Consider the following 24177-nt stretch of genomic DNA (forward strand, 5'->3'; position numbering starts at 1 on the left):
TGGAAAATGAATTCCTCATCTCCATAGAGCTTTTCAGCAGACGGAAGCATGTAGTGCTCTAAAATCTCTTGGTACACAGCTGCATTTACTCTGGGCTTGATGAAACACAGTGGACCAACACCAGCAGCTGACATGGCTCCCCAAACCATCGCTGACTGTGGGAACTTCACACTGGATTTCAAGCAACTTGGATTTTGCTCCTCTCCAGCCTTTCTCCAGACTCTGGCGCCTTGACTTCCAAATGAAATACAAAACTTGCTTTCGTCTGAAAAGAGGACTTTGGACCACTCTGCAACTGTCCAGTGCTTCTTTTCCATAGCCCAAGTCAGACGCTTCTTCCGTTGTCTTGAGTTCAGAAGTGGCTTGACCATGGGAATACGGCTATTGTAGCCCATTTCCCGGACACGTCTGTGAACAGTGGCTTTTGATACCTGGACTCCAGCTTCAGTCCACTGTCTTTGAAGCTCCCCCAAATTCTGGAAGCGACTCTTCTTCACAATGCTGTTAAGGCTGCGGTCATCTCTCTTGGTTGTGCAGCGTTTCCTGCCACATTTCCCCCTTCCAACAGACTTTTTGTGGATGTGCTTTGAAACTGGACTCTGTGCACAGCTTGCTCTTTGAGAAATGTATTTTTGTGTCTTACCCTCCTGATGGAGGGTGTCAATGATGGTCCTCTGGACAGCAGTCAGATCAGCAGTCTTCCCCATACTTGTGATTTAGTTTACTGAACCAAGCTGAGTGTTTTTCAAGGCTCAGGAAACCCTTGCAGGTGTTTCGAGTTAATTAGACGATTCAAGTGATTCGTTGAACACCCTACTAGTATACTTTTTCATGATATTCTAATATTTAGAGATAGGATATTTGAGTTTTCTTAAGCTGTAAGCCATAATCAGCAATATTTAAATAATAAAAGGCTTGCAATATTTCAGTTGATTTGTAATGAATCCAGAATGCATGACATTTTTGTTTTTTTAATTGCATTACAGAAAATAAAGAACTTTATCACAATATTCTAATTTTCTGAGACAGTCCTGTATATATATATGTATATGTATATATACATATATGTATACATACATACACTGACAGGGTGAGCAGGAGGATGATGACTGGGAGGAGTCAGGTGACTGGGATGAGGAAAGTCCGAGGGCATCTGGTGGACAGCTGGAGAACGGCAATACAGTTTTATAATAGATGCAGGGAACTGGGAATGTGGCTGGAAGAAAGGACAGAAGGCAGAATTGGCAAAAATAAACACAATTTAGGATGTCAAAGTCATGACAAAGAAATTCCTTTCTGAGCTTTGGACAGATACACAAAGTAAGTCAATGGTGTTTTATCTAAATTCATAATGAGGGAGGGGGGTGTACTTTTGTTTAAATATAGGCCCAACTCTGAAAAGAGCCCTTTAGTATCTGACGGCTCAGCACAGAGATGGAAGTGAGTCACTGTCAAATCAGGGCCAGAGAGAATAGAGCGAGTGTTTCCTGCTCTCAGGCTGTTTACTGAGGATGTTTATTACCCTCTTTTCCCTCTGAGGTGTGGTCCATTTCCTTCATGCAGTACAGCACAGAAGCAGAGCCTGTCTACTTGTCTACTACTATTAGATCAGTGTGGTTATATGTGTATTATGTATATTTCTCCACTGAGACATCCAGCACAGAAAGAAATAAGATTCATCTACTCTTACATCATAATATCATAACAATTACAAGCCAGATGGTATGTTTTTGACTTCAAACTTTAAACTACAGTTAACTACAGAAGATTGTCCAACTAAATGTTTAAGCATAAAGATAGGGATATGGTTCACGCCAATGGAAAACTGAGTGACATAGTTCCTAGTAGTTAGCTCTGTTCCATTTATCACAGTATTTGACTCTTGTGCACCTTCAAAAATGTGTTCACATGTTATAGCCCATTCACTACGAATCTAATATATTTAGTATGATATGGTATTATTCATTTAATGGATCATTTCCAAGAAGTCGTCGCACAGATCTCAAATAGTGGAATCCCCTTCATTTCTGCAAAAGAAGTTGGCAACACCCCTGATAGAATGACCAATGTCATGTGAGGGGGCAGGTTTATCGGCACCATCTATCTGGAGACAAATCCACTTTCAGTTTGGCCTGAAACCAGCATTACAACCATGGCATTTAAAGTGACGTATACCTAACTTTTTTAATATGTCTAAATGATTAGATTTTTATTAGTTTAGCCCAAAATCACAAATCTCTAAATTTGCCTCAAATGGCAGATTTCATGAATAAGACTTCATGAATAATAACTTTTTTCTTGGAGTCCCATATTGTTATGAATGTGATGTCTTCAATTTAATTCTTCTTAATTTTGACAGATCGTTTTGAAATTGGTTCTCCCATGTTTCCAGTAGATGGCGGAGGGAGCCATATTTTAGGAAAGCATTCCATCTTCAGAAAAACGTCCATTAACACCAAGACAGATTAATGCAGTTGATGACACCACAGTAGTAGGGCTGATCTCAGAGAATGAGGAGACAGCCTACAGGCTCGAGGTGGAATATCTGGCAGAGTGGTGTAAAGACAACAACCTCGTTCTTAACACCTCCAAAACCAAGGAGCTAATCCTAGACTTCAGGAGAACACAGAAGGTAATCCACCTCCTCCTCCACATACATGGAGAAGCAGTGGAGAGCGTGGAGAACCTCAAGTTCCTTGGAGTCAATTTGTCAAAACATCTGACATGGACGTCCAACACCACCTAGTGAAAAGGGCTCAGCAAAGACTGAAACACGCCAGGCTACCACAGAAACTGCTGGTTAACATCGAGCGCACCCTGACGAGCTGCATCACTGTGTGGTACGCCAGCTGCACAATCTGCATCGAGTGGTGAAGGCCGCTCAGGGCATCGTCGGGATAGAGCTCCCAAACCTCGACACAATCTATACCAGTCGACTGAAGAAGAAGGCCAGCAGCATAACCAGAGATACCACAAACCCGGGTCACTCACCGCTGCTGTCCGGCAGACGATACAGGATCATAAGAACACACACCAACAGAGTGAGGAACAGCTTCTTTCATGAGCTGTGGCCTCCATCACACCAATCCCTATGCAACTACAGAACACATTACAATAACTGTGACTGGATATGCACATACATGTTTATGTGTCAACTACAGTGGGTCACAGAGAATGTATTCATCCTAGTATGTACACACACACACACACACACACATACACATACACATACACACACAGACACACACACACACACACACACACACACACACACACATAAAAACTCACACCCCCACCCCTCAAAGACTACATCCACAATACAATGGAAATGTTATAACTCATCTGTAAATTTGTAAACTTAATTTAAATAGCGCCTTCTATTCTTGTATTCTCTTGCTGCCGCTATTATTGTTTTTTATAACTTTATTTACTGTTTTCTTATTTATTTATAGTTTGTACTATTTTAAAACGCACAGAGAGAAGCCTGCAAAATTTCATTGTACACGAGTATAATGACAATAAAGATATTCTGATTCTGATTGTGAATTATAGCTCTATCCCTGAATCTCCTGAATGCAATAGCAGATAATTAAACATGTATTTTTATTTTTTATTTTTTACAGCTCTTTTCTCTATACTAAGTTCACTTTTTTTAAACTCTTCACAGAGTTCTCTTTATCATCATGAACTTTTTGTACTAGTTATTACAATATAATAATGGCCCCTTTTCACTGCATGGATTGTGTACCTGACACAAATGCTGCAATATGGTTCAGTCGGCTTCATTTTCCAAGACTGAAGTCATGCCAGTCCAGCAAAATACACGTGCCACTATACGTACTTGTACAGGACAGCTACAGACGTACACAGTGCTAGTCAACCCTGTCTTCTGCATGTGGCCACAACTTCTCATCCTCATCACACCTTATGTTCTCTCTTGCAGAGAGACTGCATAGTTTTGAATGAGTTTTCATACTGATTATGTGAGCCACACACCATTATCCAGAGTTAATTTTAATACTTAGTTCACAAAAAGAATACAACAATAAGAACAAAACAATAGCAACTTTATGTACATGAACACCTGTTTTTATCTCTTCTTTACAAAAAACTCCTGGTTCTGGTTTAACAAACTGAAGGAGCGCAGCCCCCCAACTACAATGACACAGGTGAGCCACTAGAGGGAGGCACAACGAAACACATTGCTCTTCCCACAGAGGATATTGGACTCATTTATTAAAATAATATATTAATATGCACAGGTGCAGCTCAGTGAGCGAGCCCACCCTCAGTGAGGGACAGATGATCAGGACAGGAACTGCCAGGTGTGAATGTGAGGCATGATGTTGCTTTCCCTTGAAACAAAAATAGACCAAGTGTATGTTTACAGGACTGTTCGAAAAAAATTATGTTTTTGATGATTGCAAGCAAACATCTAGGTGAAACAAGTCAATGACTTATTGAGGAGTTCAGAGGAACAATCTTGCCTTAAACCTCAACATATCGTATTTAGGGTCCGCAAAGAGTATTTATTGAGTGGTTTTGTTCTGTGTGTTACGATAGTGCTCATAACTTGGCAACCCCAATTATACAGCATACAGTAAATCCTGGTTATGGAATACTTTGATATTCTTATTGGGTCAATACTCTCAGCTTTATTTAAGTGGTTAATCTCTTTATGTGAACAAAGGTGAATGAGAGTGTTGTAGAGAGATGGAAATGGTATTAGAGTAGAACATAAATTGAACTGTTGGCAGTGGTCAATTGACGAGTTTACCTCTGGAGGACCAATCTGTGTTACTCCACCAGTTTTACATGTCATGGTCAATTAACTAGTCATTGTTAGAACTACTGTAAACAGTTGTGTAACTTTGTCAATGTAGGAGTTTGACAAGTTGATCTTGGCTTATTATTGAACAATTGTGACTATAATCTGTACTTTTACATTAACAATGGGTCAATAAACTATAACAAGAGGTTGCTCAAAGAGATTCATCTCCTGACTGTGCAGTTCCCTTCAGCTTCACAGAGTTTATATGTGTCTTTCACCTCACTGTTTTTACGGCCCACACCTTTTTATTTTGGATCAGCCTCACTGTTCTGCTTTCAGTGAGGAAAATAAAGTTGTGATATACCCACTACACTTCCTGCCTAGCACCACACATCAGACAAACATAGAGATTAGCTGTTGTGCAGAGTCATTTAGCAACTAAAGTTACAGGTATTTCTCTGTGAGTTGGTGGAGACCAAACCCCTAAATGAATGACAGTGTTGCTCTGTGTCTGCTGCATGTGTAAATAAGCAACACGTTAGCTATAAGAACATAATAAGAAGATCATGTTATGTCAGATGTTTTGTTAACAGCTTGTTGCACTGCTGTGTGGTGGAGTTTGAAAGACATTGATGTTCACCAGGCAGGAAGAGTCTAACTTACTCTGACGGTTGCATTATGGGAAGTGTAGGATCTAGTGCAGGGGTTCCCAAACTTTCTGTGGCCAAGGCACACCAAAGACCAAGCCAAAATCTCAAGGCACACCTGTGTTCATATCTGGGCAAAATCCCCTCTCTAACACATAGTATCACTGTTATCACTCTGTGAACATTTATTTAGCCTAGTCCTTGTAAGAAGCTATTCTCCTTCACACTAGTAGAGAGCTTTTGATGTGTCACACTCTAATATTTCCCACCATGCGCAAATGGCTAAAACGGGTTCCCTTTGACAGATTTTTTTTTTTTTAATGATTGTTTTATTTATATATAGGCCAAAGCATACAGTATAAGACCTATTGTTTCTATATTGTGAAATAAGTGTGTAGGACAAAGTACAGTGCAGTACAAACTTTGCGTATTTACATTCTCTCCTCTGCTTCGCGAAGGGCGGAGCTCTGTTTCCGAACTCACACACACACACACACACACACGCGCAACAGAGTGGAGGAAAGGTAAGGAGAGAACTTAAAAAATTTGCACCACGCACGGACCTCATCCAGCCCAGGCAGCACACGGCAGAGCAGTAAACCTAGGGGAAACACTGAAGTAAATTAAAAATCATTCATAACCTTGTGTACCGTTAAATGCAATAGGCCTAATTGTTTCAAAATCCCACGGCACACCGGGATTTCTCATGGCACACCAGTGTGCCGCGGCACACCATTTGGGAACTACTGATGTAGTGTATGACCCATGGCAAGGACTAAAGGTTAGAATATCCGTTTCGATTTTTGACCATTCTTTTTATGTATCTGTTTTTCCCCCAACAGTGCAATATTGCTGGAGTACCCCACACCAGCCAAAACATCAATTGAAAAGTAATTTTTGGCAACCAGTGGAAATGTGGTGACACATTTGAAGAACTGCAGTTGACTGTCAGACATTTAGAGAATAATGACAATGTTTCAGTCTCACCACTATCTTCCCCACACATGTAGTGTGTTGTGGAACAAATAGTTTTAAAAATAGTCCACATATCCTAAACTACATACCGAACCCAACAAGGCCTTACCTCCCATCAGAGCCCGTCTAAAACAAATTCTGTTCACCCAGAGTGACTGTCATCTACAGCCTCCATCAAAATCTACCCAGGTCTGTATATAAACATATTTAGTGGCCAGTGCTGCAATTCAAACAACACTGCTCCAGACTGAAAACTAGAATCATACACACATACATTCAAATGAGGAGTGTGTGTTTATGTGTCAACTACAGTGGGCCACAGAGAATGTATTCATCCTAGTATGCACACACACACACACACACACACACACACACACACACACACACACACACACACACACACACACACACACACACACACACACACAGAAGCTTGGAAAAGAGCTTGTAGTTGTGATTAGGTCAGGCCCAGCTAAGTATGGTGAGTTTTCCTCTCTAGAGCTGGCTCACAGGAAAGGGGCAGTGATTTTGGGGAGCCGTGCCTTACTGAGACACCGTTGTTCTCCAGACAGAGGGGGAGGAAAAGGAGGGAGGAGGAAAACGAAGGAGGAGTAGAGGTACAGGCACATTACCCCAGAAGAATCACAGCGAGGATGCCATGCTCTGAGTGATGCTTTAGTTTTTGACCTGATGTTCTGTCTGGAGTGAATCCATCCTTTGAATCCTTTGTAGAAGGCTGAAAGACAACATGATCGACTGTGGTGAGTAGGACTGCTATTTTTCTTCTTAAGGATGAAAAGTTATTAACAGGAATGTTTATCAGTGCAAGTCCATAATTATTGGAACCATGTGTCTCGGATTGATATCCAAGTTGAAATGATTGACCATAAAGATTACAGGACAGGAACGTAAGAGGGAAAATGTTGTTTGTGATGTCCGTAAGTATTGTGGAGCAGAACTGGGAAGTTAAATGATACATTTGTTGGCCTGAGGGCTGGATGAGTGTTATAACCTAAGTGTGTGTGGATTCACGGACCCACTTGCACACAGAGGTCCTTTATGAAAACACAAATTGCATAACATTGTGTATGTCCATTCCAAGGCGACCTTTAGAGTACACATAGCTCAGTGAGGCCAGCAGTGGATGGGAAGGGCTTCTCAATGCTCTCCCCACAGCCAGGCTTAGATAGGACCACATGGGTTTAAACAGCATGCAGTAGTCATTCCACACTGACATAATGGAGGCCGGAGGAGCCAAACCTCCCTTGACAATGTGACATCATTTGTGAAAAATATCAGTTGTGTTCCCTTAAATACTAAACCAATACATAATCTCTGTGATTGTACACATTGTAAAAGGGGTGGATTATTCATAGCATGACTTCCTTCAGGTGGCTCTCTAGACTGTCCTCTGTAGGCCCTGCTCCGTCTCACAGTTTGGAAAAATCCCCAGTGAAACTCCAAACAACACGCATGTTGTTCAGCTGTACAGCCACCCTACCCTCTGCTGTCTCTCAATCAGGTTCTGTTAGACTGAAGTCCCTGCCTTGCTAATGCTACAGGCAAAAATCATGGTTTCTGTGAAGACATGTACACATTCACACACACACACACACACACACACACACACACACACACACACACACACACACACACACACACACACACACACACACACACACAATACAATAAACACCTGTATACACACTGTTTATTTAGCCTCTATCCTAAACATACCTTTCAACGTCATCAACACTACTTACTCCCCCCATTTTTCCTCTTCGTCCAAATTTTCATACTAAACACTGTTACTGCTGTGTGCCATTACATTAATAGAATAAAGAGAGTGTGTCAGAGGAAACTTGGACTCTTTCTGTACTTCTGCTGACATCAGGAGGCAGTCAACATCTCCAGGGCTCGGAAATAAGTGCTTTTGATAAAGCTGGGCTTTAAGTATGTATACTTACCAACACAATGCCTACATGGAAGGGTTTTAAAGACCCTGATAAATGAATACTGTTACTTTCTGGAAAACAGTAGATGTCCAAATTTGGACTGGATGGAACCCATTAGGCACCTAGAGAGGCTGAACAAGCTCTCTCTCCCCAAATGGTAAAATCTCACAGAGACCAAGACTCAGAGTACATTCAGGTGCTCCTCCTCAACTGCAAACATTTCAGCATCAACATTTTAACTTCATAATGGTGGTTGTTGGTTTAGCAAAGACTGGAAGCAGGGAACGCAGCTATCCTGGATCTGTCAATTTTGCTCTCTAATTAACATGTTGTATCCTGTTTGTTCAATCTGGATGCAAAGACAAACAATTTCTAGGCAGGAAGCGCATCATAGTGCATCAGTAACCATCATGTATAGAGACTTATAGCAAACCTCTGCTAACTGACTCTACATGGCACTTTTTGTATAGCCAGAAAAAAAGAAGTGCACTGGAAACTTTCTAAGAAATAATTACAACAACTACTCCCTCTACAATCCCATTTAAAATTTCTGGGTAAATATGGATTAAACAAACACGTTATGTTACATGTACATTATCTTAAGCAGGGTTGTGTTGTAGGGATGAATTGTGTCAGAACCTGGAATTTCCATTCGTCTATTATGGACAACTACCAAATACAAGATTATTGTCAAATATTAGCTATATCCTACATCTGCAACCCCTCTCCTCCACGACTACGCCTCGATATCCTATCCATGAAAATCACGAACAGGATTGGTGATAAAGCGCAGCCCTGGCGGAGGCCAACATTCACTGGAAACGAGTCCGACTTACTGCCGAGTATCCGGACACAACTCTCGCTTTGGGCGTACAGGGATTGGATGGCCCTCAAAAGTGACCCCCTCAACCCATACTCCCACAGCACCTCCCACAGTCTCACCCCGGGGACCCGTGCATTTGCCTTCTCCAGATCCACAAAACGCATGTAGACCGGATGGGCTCCACATTGTTCCTCTTCAATCAGAGGTTCGACTACCGGCCGAACCCTCCTTTCCAGTACCTTGGAGTCCACCACGGTGTTCGAGGGTTACCGCCCCTTGAGGCACCTAAGACCTTGAGACCACAGCTCATCACCGCAGCTTCAGCAATAGAGGTTTTGAACATCGTCCACTCAGGTTCAATGCCCCCAACCTCCACAGGGATGTCTGAAAAGCTCCGCCGGAGGTGTGAGTTAAAGATCCCCAGGACAGGGGCTTCCTCCCAGTTCACCCGCACTATCCGTTTGGGTTTACCAGATCTGTCCAGAGTCTTCCCCCACCCCTTGATCCAACTCACCACCAGATGGTGATCAGTCGACAGCTCCGCCCCTCTCTTCACCCGAGTGTCCAAAACATGTGGCCTCAGATCAGATGATTCGATTACAAAATCGATCATTGACCTTTGACCTAGGGTGCTCTGGTACCACGTGCACTTATGAGCATCCTTATGTTCGAACATGGTGTTTGTTATGGCCATTCCATGACTAGCACAGAAGTCCAACAACAAACGACCGTTCGGGTTTAGATCAGGGAGGCCCTTCCTCCCAATCACGCCTCTCCAGGTGTCTCCATCATTTCCCACGTGTGCGTTGAAGTCTCCCAGCAAGACTACGGAGTCCCCTACTGGAGCCCCCTGCAGGGTCAAGAAGGCCGAATACTCCGAACTGCGGTTTGGGGCATAGGCACAAACAACAGTCAGAGTTTTCTCCCCCATAACCCGAAGGCGTAGGGAGGCGACCCTCTCGTCCACCGGGGTAAACTCCAACGTAGTGGCGCTCAGCCGGGGGCTAGTGAGTATCCCCACCCCGGCCCGACGCCTCACACCTTGGGCAACTCCGGAGAAGAATAGAGTCCAACCCCTATCCAGGAGTACGGTTCCAGAGCCAAGACTGTGCGTGGAGGTAAGCCCTACCAGATCCAACTGGTAGCGATCCACCTCCCGCACTAGTTCCGGCTCCTTCCCCCACAGAGAGGTGACGTTCCACGTCCCCAGAGCCAGACTCTGCTGCCCGGGTCTGGTCCGTCGAGGTCCCTGACCATCACTGCCACCCGTGTGACAGTGCACCCGACCCGAACGTTTTTTCCTATGAGTTATGGGCCCACAGGATGGATGGATGGGAGGCACCACGTAGCTTCTTCGGGCTGTGCCCGACCGGGCTCCGTGGCAAACCCGGCCACCAGGCGCTTGCTGTCGGGCCCTCCCTCTGGGCCAGGCTCCAGACGGGGGGCCCGGCTTCCTCCGGGCAGGGTCTCTCCTTTCCTTTCCCTTTTTTTCATGAAGTTGTTCATGAACCATTCTTAGTCTGGCCCCTCGCCTGAGACCAATTTGCCTTGGGAGACCCTACCAGGAGCACTAGGCTCCAGACAACACAGCTCTCAGGTTCATAGGGACACACAAACCTCTCCACCACGATAAGGTGATGGTTCTCAGAGAGGCTGGATATTTGTGTTTTCTCTAAATTAAAGGACCAGAACAGAGAACAGAGATTGTTACTATAATGCTGCAGATCTAACGTGGCCTATATCAAAATGCACAAATTATATTGAACTAGTGCCCAGAATGAATATGATGTTTGAATAGTTGTTTTAGAGACAGTAGCTGAGATTGACTACTGTGCTGGAAATCATCCAGGAGTGTGTAAGAGCCTATGAAAAGAGTAGAGGAAGAGATAGAGTCTATGGGGCTTATATGCCTCCAGCATGGAGATCCATGTCTCTGTTTCCTGTCTATCTGCCAACACAACAAGCAGACTAATGCTCCTTAATTGCTAACACACTTCCAGGATCAGAGCGACTGATTCACCAGGAAAGAAAGCTTCTCTTCCAAACCCATTCACTGGGACCTTGGGGTTGTTACTTATTCATTTATTTATCTGGCTTTTCAGTTATTTGTCTGATTAACTATGTTAATAAGTTAACAGATAAGAAGTTATTTTACTCCATTCCTTTAATTAGAAAAGTCCTTGACTTATAATAAATTATTATTATTGCCTTAAAGGCCTAATGGGTTTCAGTTTGTTCATTAGAGGGTCATCCTATGGTGCTCTCTGGAGCCTGAAGTCTACAGAACATCATTCACTTCAGCTTATTAATGGGACTAGTACACCATGGACTTCACAATTATATGTTCTCACATAGTATAGATTCTGTGCAAATTAATTTAGCTAAGAGTGCTCTAGTACTTCACCAGTTGCTGTTTTTGTGTCTATGTTCCATTTACCTTTTTTTGAAAGCATTGCAAAATCTAAACGGGAAATCAAGGAGGCATGCTCTGTACAGAATTAAAGTAAATTCAGACTTTGTATGTCATTGTGGGCACAGAGAAGACTGAACCCACACACTCCAATTCCACCAGTGTGTGTGTGTGTGTGTGTGTGTGTGTGTGTGTGTGTGTGTGTGTGTGTGTGTGTGTGTACATACTAGGATGAATACATTCTCTGTGGCCCACTGTAGTTGACACATAAACACACACTCCTCATTTGAATGTATGTGTGTATGAATCTAGTTTTCAGTCTGGAGCAGTGTTGTTTGAACTGCAGCACTGGTCACTAAATATGTTTATATACAGACCTGGGTAGATTTTGATGGAGGCTGTGGATCAAAGTTACTCTGGGTGAACAGAATTTGTTTTAGACGGGCTCTGATGGGAGGTAAGGTCTTGTTGGGTTCGGTATGTAGTTTAGGATATGGAAAAACATTAAATGTGGACTATTTTTAAAACTATTTGTTCCACAAACACATTACATGTGTGGGGAAGATAGTGGTGAGACTAAAACATTGTCAATATGCTCTAAATGTCTGACAGCCAACTGCGGCACAAATGTAGACACAGTTCTTCAAATGTGTTATAATTCATTGAATACATCACCACATTTCCACTGGTTGCCAAAAATTACTTTTCAATTGATTTTCTGTTTGGTTGTTCGTGGAGGCTTACCTCAATTTTGTCTATGCCACGGGATACTCCAGCGATACTGCACTTAAAGTTGGGGAATAAACAGATAAATAAAAAGAATGATCAAAAGTCGAAATGGATATCCTAACCTTTAGTCCTTTAGTCTCTTGACAGCTGTCTGACTAAAAGCCCAGACATACCAAACAGACACCAAAGAACTAGCGACGACACAACAGTCGGCCTCCATCGCAACTAGTTCTGTCTTTCGCCTGCATCTTGACCAGAAAGTCGCACTTAAACTCCCTCAGAGACTACAGTTAACGGGCAACTAGCATGTGTGTTCTGCGCCTGTGTGAGATAAGAAAACTCTCCATACCAGCAGGCCGCGGTAGTCTGTATTTGTCATTCGAAAAGGGAAACCGGTAAATCAGGGCTGTGGAAATACAAGTCGTTGTTCTGAGACATACATGAACAGCGTTTGCCGACCATTTTTACACCACTTCATTTAGCTTCATTTCAGATGACCATGTTGTTGTGAAAATATTTGTGTTTAGGAATGATCAGATGAGCTAAAGATGAAAAATGAAAAGAGTCTCTGTGTGTGCCCCTTTGACTTCAGTCGCTTGTTAGTTTTCCTCACATCCATTTCTCTTCTCGTGCACTGATTCGCTTAAGATGAACAGCCAATCAGAGTGATTTTGTTCACTCACACTGTCTGCATGTGCATCAGGGCCTTAAGCTGTAGTCATGAGGACTGAGGGAAACGTAGTTATATATTTTTTTTAAACAGGAAAAGAAAATCACTTTTATCTCCACTAGCCTCCGCAATAGCCTCAACAGTTTCTAAGAACACTTACACACACGGATAGAGTCAGACTGTCCTAACTGAGTTTTCTAATTGCCCTCTAGAGCGTCCCTCTGCATTAGGCTTTAGGCCGGCTGGGAGGAGTGTGATGGTTTCCGAGCTCCCTGCGCACACACATTCACACACACTGAGAGCCATGCCTCAGAGATACTCCCACCAGAGGAGGAAAGCCAGCACAGCGGCTGCTAGGAGGATGGAAAGAAGACATAGGGACCAGGGGAAAAGCAGCAACAACAACCCAAACAGCAACCACAGTCTCCGCTCCAAGAAGCTGGCCATGCTCTCCAGGTACCAGCACTACCCAAAGCATTAATATTAGGGCTGGACAGGAAGCTGAAGACACTTAAGTTAGGTTACTCACCTTTTCATTGGCAGAAATAGTATGTAACCTTCTTTACAGGCTGATGTCAAATCAAATCAAATCAAATTTATTTGTATAGCCCAATATCACAAATTATACATTTGTCTCAGTGTGCTTTACAGACTGTACAGGTTACAACATCCTCTGTCCTTAGACCCTCGCATCGATGTAATCATCATGATGTAAATCTTTAGGATGTAAAGAGATAGATAGATCGATTTTTATTATCCCCAAAGGGGACATTTGTGTGTGTGCAGTATGTACGCCTCCACAAAAAATAATTTACATACAACAAACAACATAAAAATGCTAGTCATAGTAATCTAATATCATATTCTAGAATATGCTGCACATTGATGACAAGAGATAATAGATTCAGATTTCAGTTCTGATGTACAGTATGTACTACTTGTATTACTCCAGTTTTTACAGTCTTGCTATTTATGTCATTTAATGCCTGAGACTGTGACTTTTACTTACTATGTCCAGGTCTCTGATCCTGTGTCGCTCTAAGACTAACGATGACTGTCCAGAAGAGAGGCATGCTGGGGAAATGTCGGATGGGTGCAGGACAGATATGACCGTTGAGGATCATACACAGTACAGAGATACAAAGAATGGACACTGGAGGACAACCCAACAATCAGCCTTGCAGAAAAGAGGAGGCACTAAGGCAGATAACCAGCTGCATCATACCACCACACACAGGGAAAATAAAAGGAGCATAAGGAGGACCTTCAGCATCAAGGTATGACTGCATGAGTTTGCACTAGTGATCATACTACATAATAATAAGGATTTCTGATTCTGATTCTGATTTGCATATAGATATAATCGTATTAGTAATTGTTAACTTTCTCGTCCCTACTCTACTATAAACTGAGCAAGATTTTTTGCCTTTCTTCATGCTAGCAGCATGACACTAGGGATGACAAAGTCAGTCCACACTGAAATAACTCCAAAACTATTGACTGGATTGAAGTTGTGTACAGACATTCATGGCCCCCAGTGGAGGAATTCTACTGACCATAGTTATCCCCTGACATTTCCTCTAGCTCCAGCACGTTGATGTTTTCCTACAGTGGCATTGAGCTGTGCACTCCTTATGATCGGATCCTTCTCTAGACATTGTGCTGGAAGTCTTTTGATAGGCGAGAGACCCACGCATTAAAGAATTTGAGAGAAACTTCTGTGATAATAGAACTGTGTTGAAAGGATCATTTGTTGTTTTCAAACTAGAAAGAAGTTGGCTTGCTACAATTTTGTTTATCTCATAATCAGCATTTTTACAAAGTTTGCATTGCTCAAATCACCACAAGCTTCATTGCATTTTCCCTTTGTTGTATAAACTTCCAAAGGACATATTTATTATGCACTTTTTTACTATGTACCTTCTTCTAGAGAAAAATAAGCTTCAGAATAGGGTAGTGTATGAAGACTTTACAAACATACTCACATTAGTCAAAGTCAATTGTTCAAGGTGATTTAACCAATTGAAATGAGTTTAATGGGTATAGGTTTTTTTTTGTTAATACACAGTATTTTTAACCCTCACTCGACCAAACTATGCAGTCATACAATCATCCATCCCATTTGTTTGAACGCAACATTACTCTCACTCATATTGTCATTATAACAACCGCCTCAAGAGAATAATGACGTACATTTAAATGTGCGGCATTGTTCTGTATTTACTACTGTTGCTCAGGAAAAATTACATAGTCTCGTCTTGTACAACCAATGCTGTTATAGTTCTGGTGAGGACTCGGAATAATTCATAATTATTATTTACTGCACTATTACATTTCTTAATTTTTTTTGAGGTTTTCACATGTTAGATTGTAGATAGTAGATTGTTGTAGAACAATTGTGACATGGATGTGTTCCAACAAGTTGTTTTAGACATAGTGATTAGGATTGTCCTCGACTAAAGAAATTATTGGTCAATTAGCACTCATACGATTTTGTACAAATTAGTGTTTGTTGTTTATATCAGGCCTTAACATAGTATCAACGTGCTAACGCTGTGCTATGTACACTGTGGACAACAGTTTCTATCACTATTGAGATTATACTAACTTTTTAATATGGACCAATGAGCATCATTAGTTATGTTTTCAATAAATGAATGAAGAGCGCAATGTGGGTATCTCCTGTTATGCCATCTTGGCAGTGTCAACCCCCCCTTACTCCTGGATAATCCAAAAAATGACCGAAGAGGTGAATCATCAGTAGAGCTGAAGCTGAGCAGAGCTGCTATCGACCTGAGACAGCACCCACCTGTCACTCTAAGCTGCCACCCTAATAATGCATAACTTTAAGCCTTAATATAATTCAAACAGCTGAGATATAAATAATATATAACACCCCCATAAAGTTGTCATGAACGAGGAAATTATTTATATAGACAAAGAAGCGTTTTTTGTATCAGGCTGTAAACATGTTTATTGCTGCAGTAAAGTTGGGCATTTTAACATGGGGGTCTATGTAGATTGATTTGCTTTTGGAGCCCGCCTCCAGTGGCCATTCAATGAACTGCTGTTTTTGGCTTAGCATGCTAAAATTAGCTAATTATCACAAACCACAAAGTACAACTGAGGCACATAGGAATGGTGGTGCTAGATGAAAATTGAGGCGATGATTAAAGTTATTGCACTTCCTGAGGGAAACGTGAACGTCCGAAGTAAACTTCACACCACAGTCGTGGATCGACCAACATTTCCATCCCTAAAGCCATGCTTGACTGATAGCCTAGTTGTATGTGTGAGCTTAAAGGTATTCAATAACATATACCAAGAATAAAATGTGCAAGTCAAATCAAATCAAATCAAATTTATTTGTATAGCCCAATATCACAAATTATACATTTGTCTCAGTGTGCTTTACAGACTGTACAGGTTACAACATCCTCTGTCCTTAGACCCTCGCATCGCACAAGGAAAAACTTCCTAAAAGAAACCCCAAAATTAAAGGGGAAAAAATGGAAGAAACCTCAGGGAGAGCAACTGAGGAGGGATCCCTCTCCCAGGACGGACAGACGTGCAATAGATGTCGTGTGTACAGGATAAACAACATAGTACAAATACAACATTTGACAGAAATTATGTTGTGTTGGAAAAAAAAAAAAGAAATAGAAAGTTTGGATGAATCCAGGAAAATGTCAATAAGGCTTCCCGGTGTCCAGCAGGACCAGGTCAGCAGGCGCTGTCACGATTCATGATCCTGACGTAAACTTTATCAGTGGCAACCTGCCACATGAGAGACAGACACTCCGGGGATGATACCCCGGATGGTGAGTTAGTAACATACATTTACATAAATGCATACAGATAGAGAGGGAGAAGAAGAGAGGGAGAAGAAGAGAGAGGGAGAGAAGGAAGAGAGCAGGGAGGTGTCCCCCGGCAGTCTAAGCCTATAGCAGCATAACTAGGGGCTGATCCAGGGCAAACCTGAGCCAGCCCTAACTATAAGCTTTATCAAAAAGGAAAGTCTTTAGCCTACTCTTAAATGTGGAGAGTGTGTCTGCCTCCCGAACACAAACTGGAAGCTGGTTCCACTGGAGAGGAGCTTGATAGCTGAAGGCTCTGGCTCCCATTGTACTCTTAGAGACTCTAGGAACCACAAGTAACCCTGCAGTCTGGGAGCGTAATGCTCTAGTTGGTTTATAAGGTACTATGAGATCTTTAAGATATTCTGGAGCCTGACCTTTAATTGATTTGTAAGTCAGGAGAAGGATTTTGAATTCTATTCTGTATTTTACCGGGAGCCAGTGCAGAGCAGCTAATACAGGAGTAATATGATCCCATTTCCTTGTTCTAGTCAATACACGTGCCGCTGCATTTTGGATCAACTGAAGAGTCTTAACCGACTTTTTTGGACAACCTGATAACAATGAGTTGCAGTAATCCAGCCTTGAAGTAACAAATGCATGGACTAGTTTTTCTGCATCATTTTGAGACAGGATGTGTCTTATTTTTGCAATGTTACGTAGATGAAAGAAGGCAGTCCTTGAGATTTGTTTTATGTGGGAGTTAAACGACAGATCTTGATCAAAGATGACGCCAAGATTCCTTACAGTGGTGCTGGAGGCCAAGTTAATGCCATCCAGAGCTTCTATGTCATTAGAAAATGCGTTTCGGAGGCGTTTAGGGCCAAGTATAATAACTTCAGTTTTGTCTGTGTTTAACATCAAAAAGTTGCTAGACATCCAAGTTTTTATGTCCTTAAGGCATGCTTGAAGTTTAGCCAATTGATTGGTTTCATCTGGTTTAATTGATAGATATAATTGGGTATCATCCGCATAACAATGAAAGTTTATAGAGTGGTTCCTTATAATATTGCCCAAAGGAAGCATATATAAGGTGAATAGAATCGGTCCAAGTACAGAACCCTGCGGAACTCCAAGACTGACTTTGCCTGTCATGGAGGATTTATCGTTAACAAGTACAAATTGAGATCGCTCAGATAAATAGGACTTGAACCAGCTTAGTGCGGTTCCTTTTATGCCAACACAATGTTCCAGTCTCTGTAGTAGAATGTCATGATCAACAGTGTCGAAAGCAGCACTGAGGTCTAACAAGACAAGAACAGAGACGAGTCCTTTGTCTGAAGCCAATAGAAGGTCATTGGTAACTTTCACCAGTGCCGTCTCTGTGCTATGATGAACTCTAAATCCAGATTGAAAAACCTCAAATAAACTATTATTATGTAAAAAGTCACACAACTGTTTTGCGACTGCTTTCTCAAGGATTTTAGCGAGAAAAGGAAGGTTAGATATCGGCCTATAGTTGGCTAAAACCTCTGGATCAAGACCAGGCTTTTTAAGAAGTGGTTTTATTACAGCTACTTTAAAGGATTTTGGTACGTAGCCAGATAATAGAGACAGGTTGATCATATTTAATAACGAAGTGTTAATTAAGGGTAAAACTTCTTTAAACAGTTTAGTTGGAATCGGGTCTAAAAGACAGGTTGATGGTTTAGACGATGAGATTGTTGAAGTTAGTTGGTTAAGGTTGATTGGAGTAAAACAGTCTAGATATATTTCAGGAGTTACAGATGTTTTTAAAATTCCAACAGTTGAAGTTAAGTCATTACCAATTGAGGTCAGGAGGAGATTAATTTTGTCTCTAATAATTATAATTTTATCGTTAAAGAAACTCATAAAGTCGTCACTACTGAGAGATATAGGAACAGAAGGCTCTGTAGAGCTGTGGCTCTCTGTCAGCCTGGCTACAGTGCTGAAAAGAAACCTGGGGTTGTTCTTATTTTCTTCTATTAAGGAAGAGTAATAAGCTGCTCTGGCATTACGGAGAGCCTTCTTATACGTTTTAAGATGATCTAACCAGACTAAACGAGATTCTTCCAATTTAGTGGAACGCCATTTACTTTCAAGATTTCTCGACTTTTGTTTTAGTTTGCGGATTTGTAAATTAAGCCATGGAGCTTTCTTTTTCTGTTTTATGATCTTCTTCTTAAGAGGAGCGACAGAGTCGAGTGTTATTCGCGGTGAGGCTGCAGCGCTATCAACAAGATGATTAATTTGGGAGGGACTAAAGTTAGCATTGGAGTCCTCTGTTATATTGATATTGAGTCCTGGTATTGAATCAAGTGCTGATGGAATCACTTCCTTAAATTTAGTCACAGCACTTTCAGATAAACATCGAGCGTAGGATATTTTGCCTACTGGCTTGTAGTCCAGTAACAGGACTTCAAAAGTTATTAAAAAATGGTCTGATAAAAGAGGATTATGTGGACACACTGATAAACCTTCAATTTCAACACCATATCCCAGAACAAGGTCCAGAGTGTGGTTTAAACAGTGAGTTGGTTCATGTACATTTTGACTGAACCCAATTGAATCTAATATTGAGATAAATGCATTATTAAGGCTGTCACTATCAACATCCACATGAATATTAAAGTCACCTACAATAATTACTTTATCTGTTTTAAGGACTAAATTTGATAAAAATTCTGAGAATTCAGATAGAAATTCAGAGTACGGACCAGGAGGGCGGTACACAGTAACAAATAAAACTGGCTTTATTGTTTTCCATGTTGGGTTTGAGAGCGTAAGAACAAGGCTTTCAAAAGAGTTATATTTTAGTTTAGGCTTAGGATTGATCAAGAGGTTTGAGTCAAATATGGCCCAAACTCCACCTCCTCGGCCAGTACCTCGAGGAATGTGAGTATTAATATGACCAGGTGGAGTAGATTCATTTAGACTGACATATTCTTCATGTCTCAGCCAGGTTTCAGTGAGACAAAATAAATCAATCTTATTATCTGATATTAAATCATTTACCAATCCAGCTTTCGTTGATAAAGATCTGATGTTTAAGAGCCCACATTTAATTTTTTGATTTAGTTGCACTTTTGCAGTGGTGGTGTTTATTTTAATTAGGTTTTCATGTATAACTCCTCTTCTGTTAACCATAGACTTGATTAGTTTCAGTGGTCGTGGGGCAGACACAGTCACTATGGGGATTTGAGTGGGTGACTGCCCGGAAAGAAGCACAGAGAAGTGTGTAAGACTACAACTCTTTGTCCTGGTCTCAACTCTGGGTTGTCATGGATTAGGTCCACTAATAGACTGTGTAATATTATTGGATATGAGATCTGCTCCAGCCAAAGTAGGATGGATGCCGTCACTCCTAATCAGACCAGGCCTTCCCCAGAAAGTCCGCCAATTGTCTACGAAGCCCACATCATTATCTGGACACCACCGTGAGAGCCAGCGACGGAATGATGACATGCGGCTAAACATGTCATCATTCAAAAGATTTGGCAGAGGACCAGAGAAAACTACGGAGTCCGACATTGTTTTTGTAAATGTACACACCGACTCCACATTAACTTTAGTACACTCCGATTGACGCAATCGCGTGTCATTACCGCCGACGTGAATAACAATCTTACTGTATTTACATTTAGCCTTAGCCAGCAGTTTCAAATGTGCTTCTATGTCGCCCGCTCTGGCCCCCGGAATGCACGTGACTGTCGTCGCTGGTGTCTCAAAATGAACGTATCTCAAAATTGAGCTACCGATAACCAGAGTCAGAATTTACTTAGAAAAGCTTGTCTTTCTATAGCCTGTACGGATATATTAACCATCAACCACAGAGATTGCATGCCAATTATAGGGAAGACGTTATAGCTGGCTGTGGTACAGATTCATGGACTCCAGCCCGGGATGCTAAACAACCCGGACCAAAGCTGAGCTCAACATTAATTTAATGGAGCAGTGTTTTCCCTGTGGGGATAATTCAAGCCAGGTTGAACATCGATCACTCTTAATCACCTACCAGACTATATAACAGCCATGTTCATTTGGCTTTTATGTTGAGACAAAATCCTTTACAGTCAAACAGGTTTTTCTTTTGTTGAAATGACTGTCCTTCAGAAAACATGGCTCTATTCACAAAGACTTCATTCATAACTTCTAAGTACCCATTTAAAAAAATCTGCTGAGATGCTGTCCCCTTAAGAACCATTGAAACATACAACGCTTTGACTTCTTAAACTCCAAACACTATAACCCAGTTCAAAACCTTACTGCTGTTTCATGTTTTCTTTGGTCTCACTCAGCCAGATGGTTGATCAAGCTTGCTTTCTACCTCCCAGTATAGAGGTTCCCTTATACTTGTTCACTGTGTTTCTGTATGTGTATATATGTGTGTGTCCCTATAGGAGAGTAGTATCTGGAGGATGTGTGTAGCCACAGGGCCGGCTGAGGATGTGTGTGAACCACAAATGGCAGATAACAGTGTCCAGACAGCGGATAAAGACACTAATGTGGTGCCAGGCAGGAACGGAGGGAACCTACACAGGTAATAAAACACAGTACAACAACTTGAAGTGCTTTATTTCTCAGTTACACGCATCTTATCAGGTTAAATTAGTAAGTGTAGCAGCAAAAGAAAAACATCAAATCATCTCTAAGAGAGAAGCATGGAGTCATAGGTGAAAAAATGCTGGTATCTGACAAAGATTCAATTTCCATCTGGTATTAACATGAAATCTTGTAGATTAGGACATATGCATGTTAATGCGGCTGTGAATACACATAGAACACTGCAATCAGAATGGCCAAACCTCATCTAATAGTTTGGTAAAATTCTTTAAAATAAGTTCACCTCACAAGTTTAAAGATCACCTCTTCCTACTGTCTGAAGGTGCCTCTAAAAGCTACAGTCGAGTCCCTCCTCTGCAAAGAAACAATAAGCCCATACAGCAGCTCCAGTTCAGGAGACTCCCAAGGGACTGCTACAATATGCAAGATGGGAGTCATGTGATTGAAAGGGTAGGCAAACCAGCACTAGTGCTGGCAAGCCTCCCCACAATAACTGATTTACTTTCCTAACACACTCTGTGTTCCACAAAATATAATTGGAGTGATTTGAAGGCTTATCAGACATCAAAACATTGCAAAGTGATTTTTAACCTGATTCTACAACTCTGGAAAGTTATTGCGTCAGTAATTGTTTTATCCTTCATTGCCATTAATGTGAAAACGTGTGCAACAAGGGAAGGACCCAAACGCAGGACACAAACTTGGAGCAATAGGTGGGAGGTTTATTGAAGGGGTTTCCAGGGAAAGGGGACGGAGGACGGAGAACATCCAGCTCGTGGAGGCAGAGGGTGAAGTGGGTAGCAGGTAGCAGGTAGGCGGGTGGACAGGTAGCTAGGGATCCTGTAGCACAAAAACCAGTAAGAGTTATTATGAAAAAACACACATGCAAATGTACTTGAATCCACAATTCAAGCAGCCAGAGACGCAAACTACCACTGTAGCTGAGTAGACGATCTAGCGACGAGTGGCTGAAGACTGGGTTGATATACTGCTGGGTTGATGAGTTAATGGATGGCAGGAGTGAGGCTTGGAGCAGGTGAGTTGACTGAACTGCAATCAAGGGAGTGTGAGGGGGGTGACACGCCCACAACACAGACATATACACTGGACTGACGATACTGCAATGTCATCCTCCTGAGCGGGAAACAAGGGGGGGTTGAAAGCCCAAGGAAACTTCAAAAGGGGACATACCGATTGCAGCGCTGGACAGAGAGTTGTGAGCATACTCAATCTAGGTGAGTTGGGAGCTCCAGGAGGAGGGATTCCTGGCGGTGACACAGCGAAGAGCGCCTTCAAGATCCTGATTGGCGCGCTCAGTCTGGCCGTTAGTCTGGGGGTGGAAACCAGAGGAGAGGCTCACCGTGGCGCCAAGAGCTCGGCAGAATGTTCTCCACACCTGTGAGACGAACTGTGGGCCTCGGTCGGAAACGATATCTGAAGGGATTCCGTGGAGCCGAAACACATGATTGACCAGCAGCTCGGATGTCTCAAGGGCTGTAGAAAGCTTAGGGAGGGCCACAAAGTGCACAGCTTTGGAGAAACGATCAACAATTGTTAGAATGGCTGAGTTACCTTGGGACGGGGGCAAACCCGTGACAAAATCGAGGGCAATGTGGGACCATGGACGGCTGGGAATGGGCAAGGGGCGGAGCAGACCAGCAGGTGGGCGGTGAGAGGACTTTCCACAAGCACACACTGTACAGGCAGAAACAAAGGCACGTGTGTCAGTGTCCATAGTGGGCCACCAGTAATGTCTCTTCAGGAGGGACAGAGTGCGGCCTATCCCCGGATGACAGGCAAACCGGGACGAGTGTCCCCACTGTAGCACCTGGCAGCGAACAGAGTTAGGAACAAACAGACAGTTAGGAGGCCCGATACCTGGATCTGGCTGAGTTTGCTGAGCCTGCTTAACCAAGGATTCAATCTCCCAGGTAACTGCCGCGACAACACACGAGGTAGGGAGGATGGTGTCAGGACTGGCGGGGACCTCTTCAGGTTTAATATTCCGGGAGCCGTAGGTAAGAGTGAACCTGGAGCGACCAAAAAACAATGCCCAGTGGGCTTGGTGGGAGTTTAGGCGTTTGGCTGTTTGAATGTAGGCCAGGTTCTTATGATCAGTCAATGAATGGGTGTTCAGCTCCCTCAAGCCAGTGTCTCCATTCCTCCAGAGCTAGTTTGACAGCCAGTAACTCACGGTTTCCTATGTCGTAGTTCCGCTCAGCTGGGGATAGGCGGCGAGAGAGAAAGGCACAGGGGTGAAGTTTCTGGTCTGAGAGAGAGCGTTGAGACAAGAACAGCACCGACACCCGTGTTGGAAGCATCCACCTCCACAATGAACTGTCGAGAGGGGTCAGGCTGAACCAAGATAGGGGCAGAGGTGAAGCGTCTCTTCAGTTCAGTGAATGCTCGCTCTGCCTCAGGGGTCCAGGAGAAGGGAATTGCTGGAGAGGTGAGTTGGGTCAGGGGGCTGCCACACGACTATAGTCTATGAACCGTCGGTAGAAATTGGCAAAATCAAGGAACTGCTGGAGCTGTTTCACTGATAAGGGTTTTGACCACTCCGCCACTGCCAGAATCTTCTCAGGATCACCTTCGAAGATGAAACCCAAAAAACCCACTGAACTGACGTGGAACTCACAGTTCTCGACCTTGACAAACAGCTTGTTCTCGAGGTGCCTTCGTAAAACTTGGCGGACATGCTGAATGTGTTCTGTAATGTTGCGATTCGCTGACACTGCCTCGTCTCGATTCTGACAGGTTGAGACAGTTTTGAATTTGAGTGCCTCAACACTTTATAACCGTTCTAAATAATGCAC

The 24177-nt window shown here is 42.6% G+C and overlaps 1 protein-coding gene and 1 long non-coding RNA gene across 2 annotated transcripts in view; one reads left to right on the forward strand and one right to left on the reverse strand.

The window, feature by feature from the left end:
• The first annotated feature begins 2724 nt into the window (after positions 1-2724).
• The window catches only part of il16 (interleukin 16), a 71372-nt gene continuing 49919 nt past the window's right edge, over positions 2725-24177 (forward strand). The window contains exons 1-6 of the mRNA XM_029462580.1: positions 2725-2840; positions 6261-6308; positions 7126-7154; positions 13193-13436; positions 13999-14257; positions 21199-21338. Of these exons, the coding sequence (XP_029318440.1) occupies positions 2725-2840; positions 6261-6308; positions 7126-7154; positions 13193-13436; positions 13999-14257; positions 21199-21338 (836 nt within the window). The remainder of the gene's footprint in view (positions 2841-6260; positions 6309-7125; positions 7155-13192; positions 13437-13998; positions 14258-21198; positions 21339-24177) is intronic.
• On the reverse strand, positions 21357-22589 carry LOC115004610 (uncharacterized). The gene is made up of 2 exons (XR_003831852.1): positions 22295-22589; positions 21357-22201 (listed from the first exon to the last, which is right to left on the reverse strand). It is a non-coding gene; the product is annotated as an uncharacterized LOC115004610 (long non-coding RNA).

This window comes from Cottoperca gobio, chromosome 3 (genome assembly GCF_900634415.1).
Source record: "Cottoperca gobio chromosome 3, fCotGob3.1, whole genome shotgun sequence".
Lineage (NCBI taxonomy): Eukaryota > Metazoa > Chordata > Actinopteri > Perciformes > Bovichtidae > Cottoperca > Cottoperca gobio.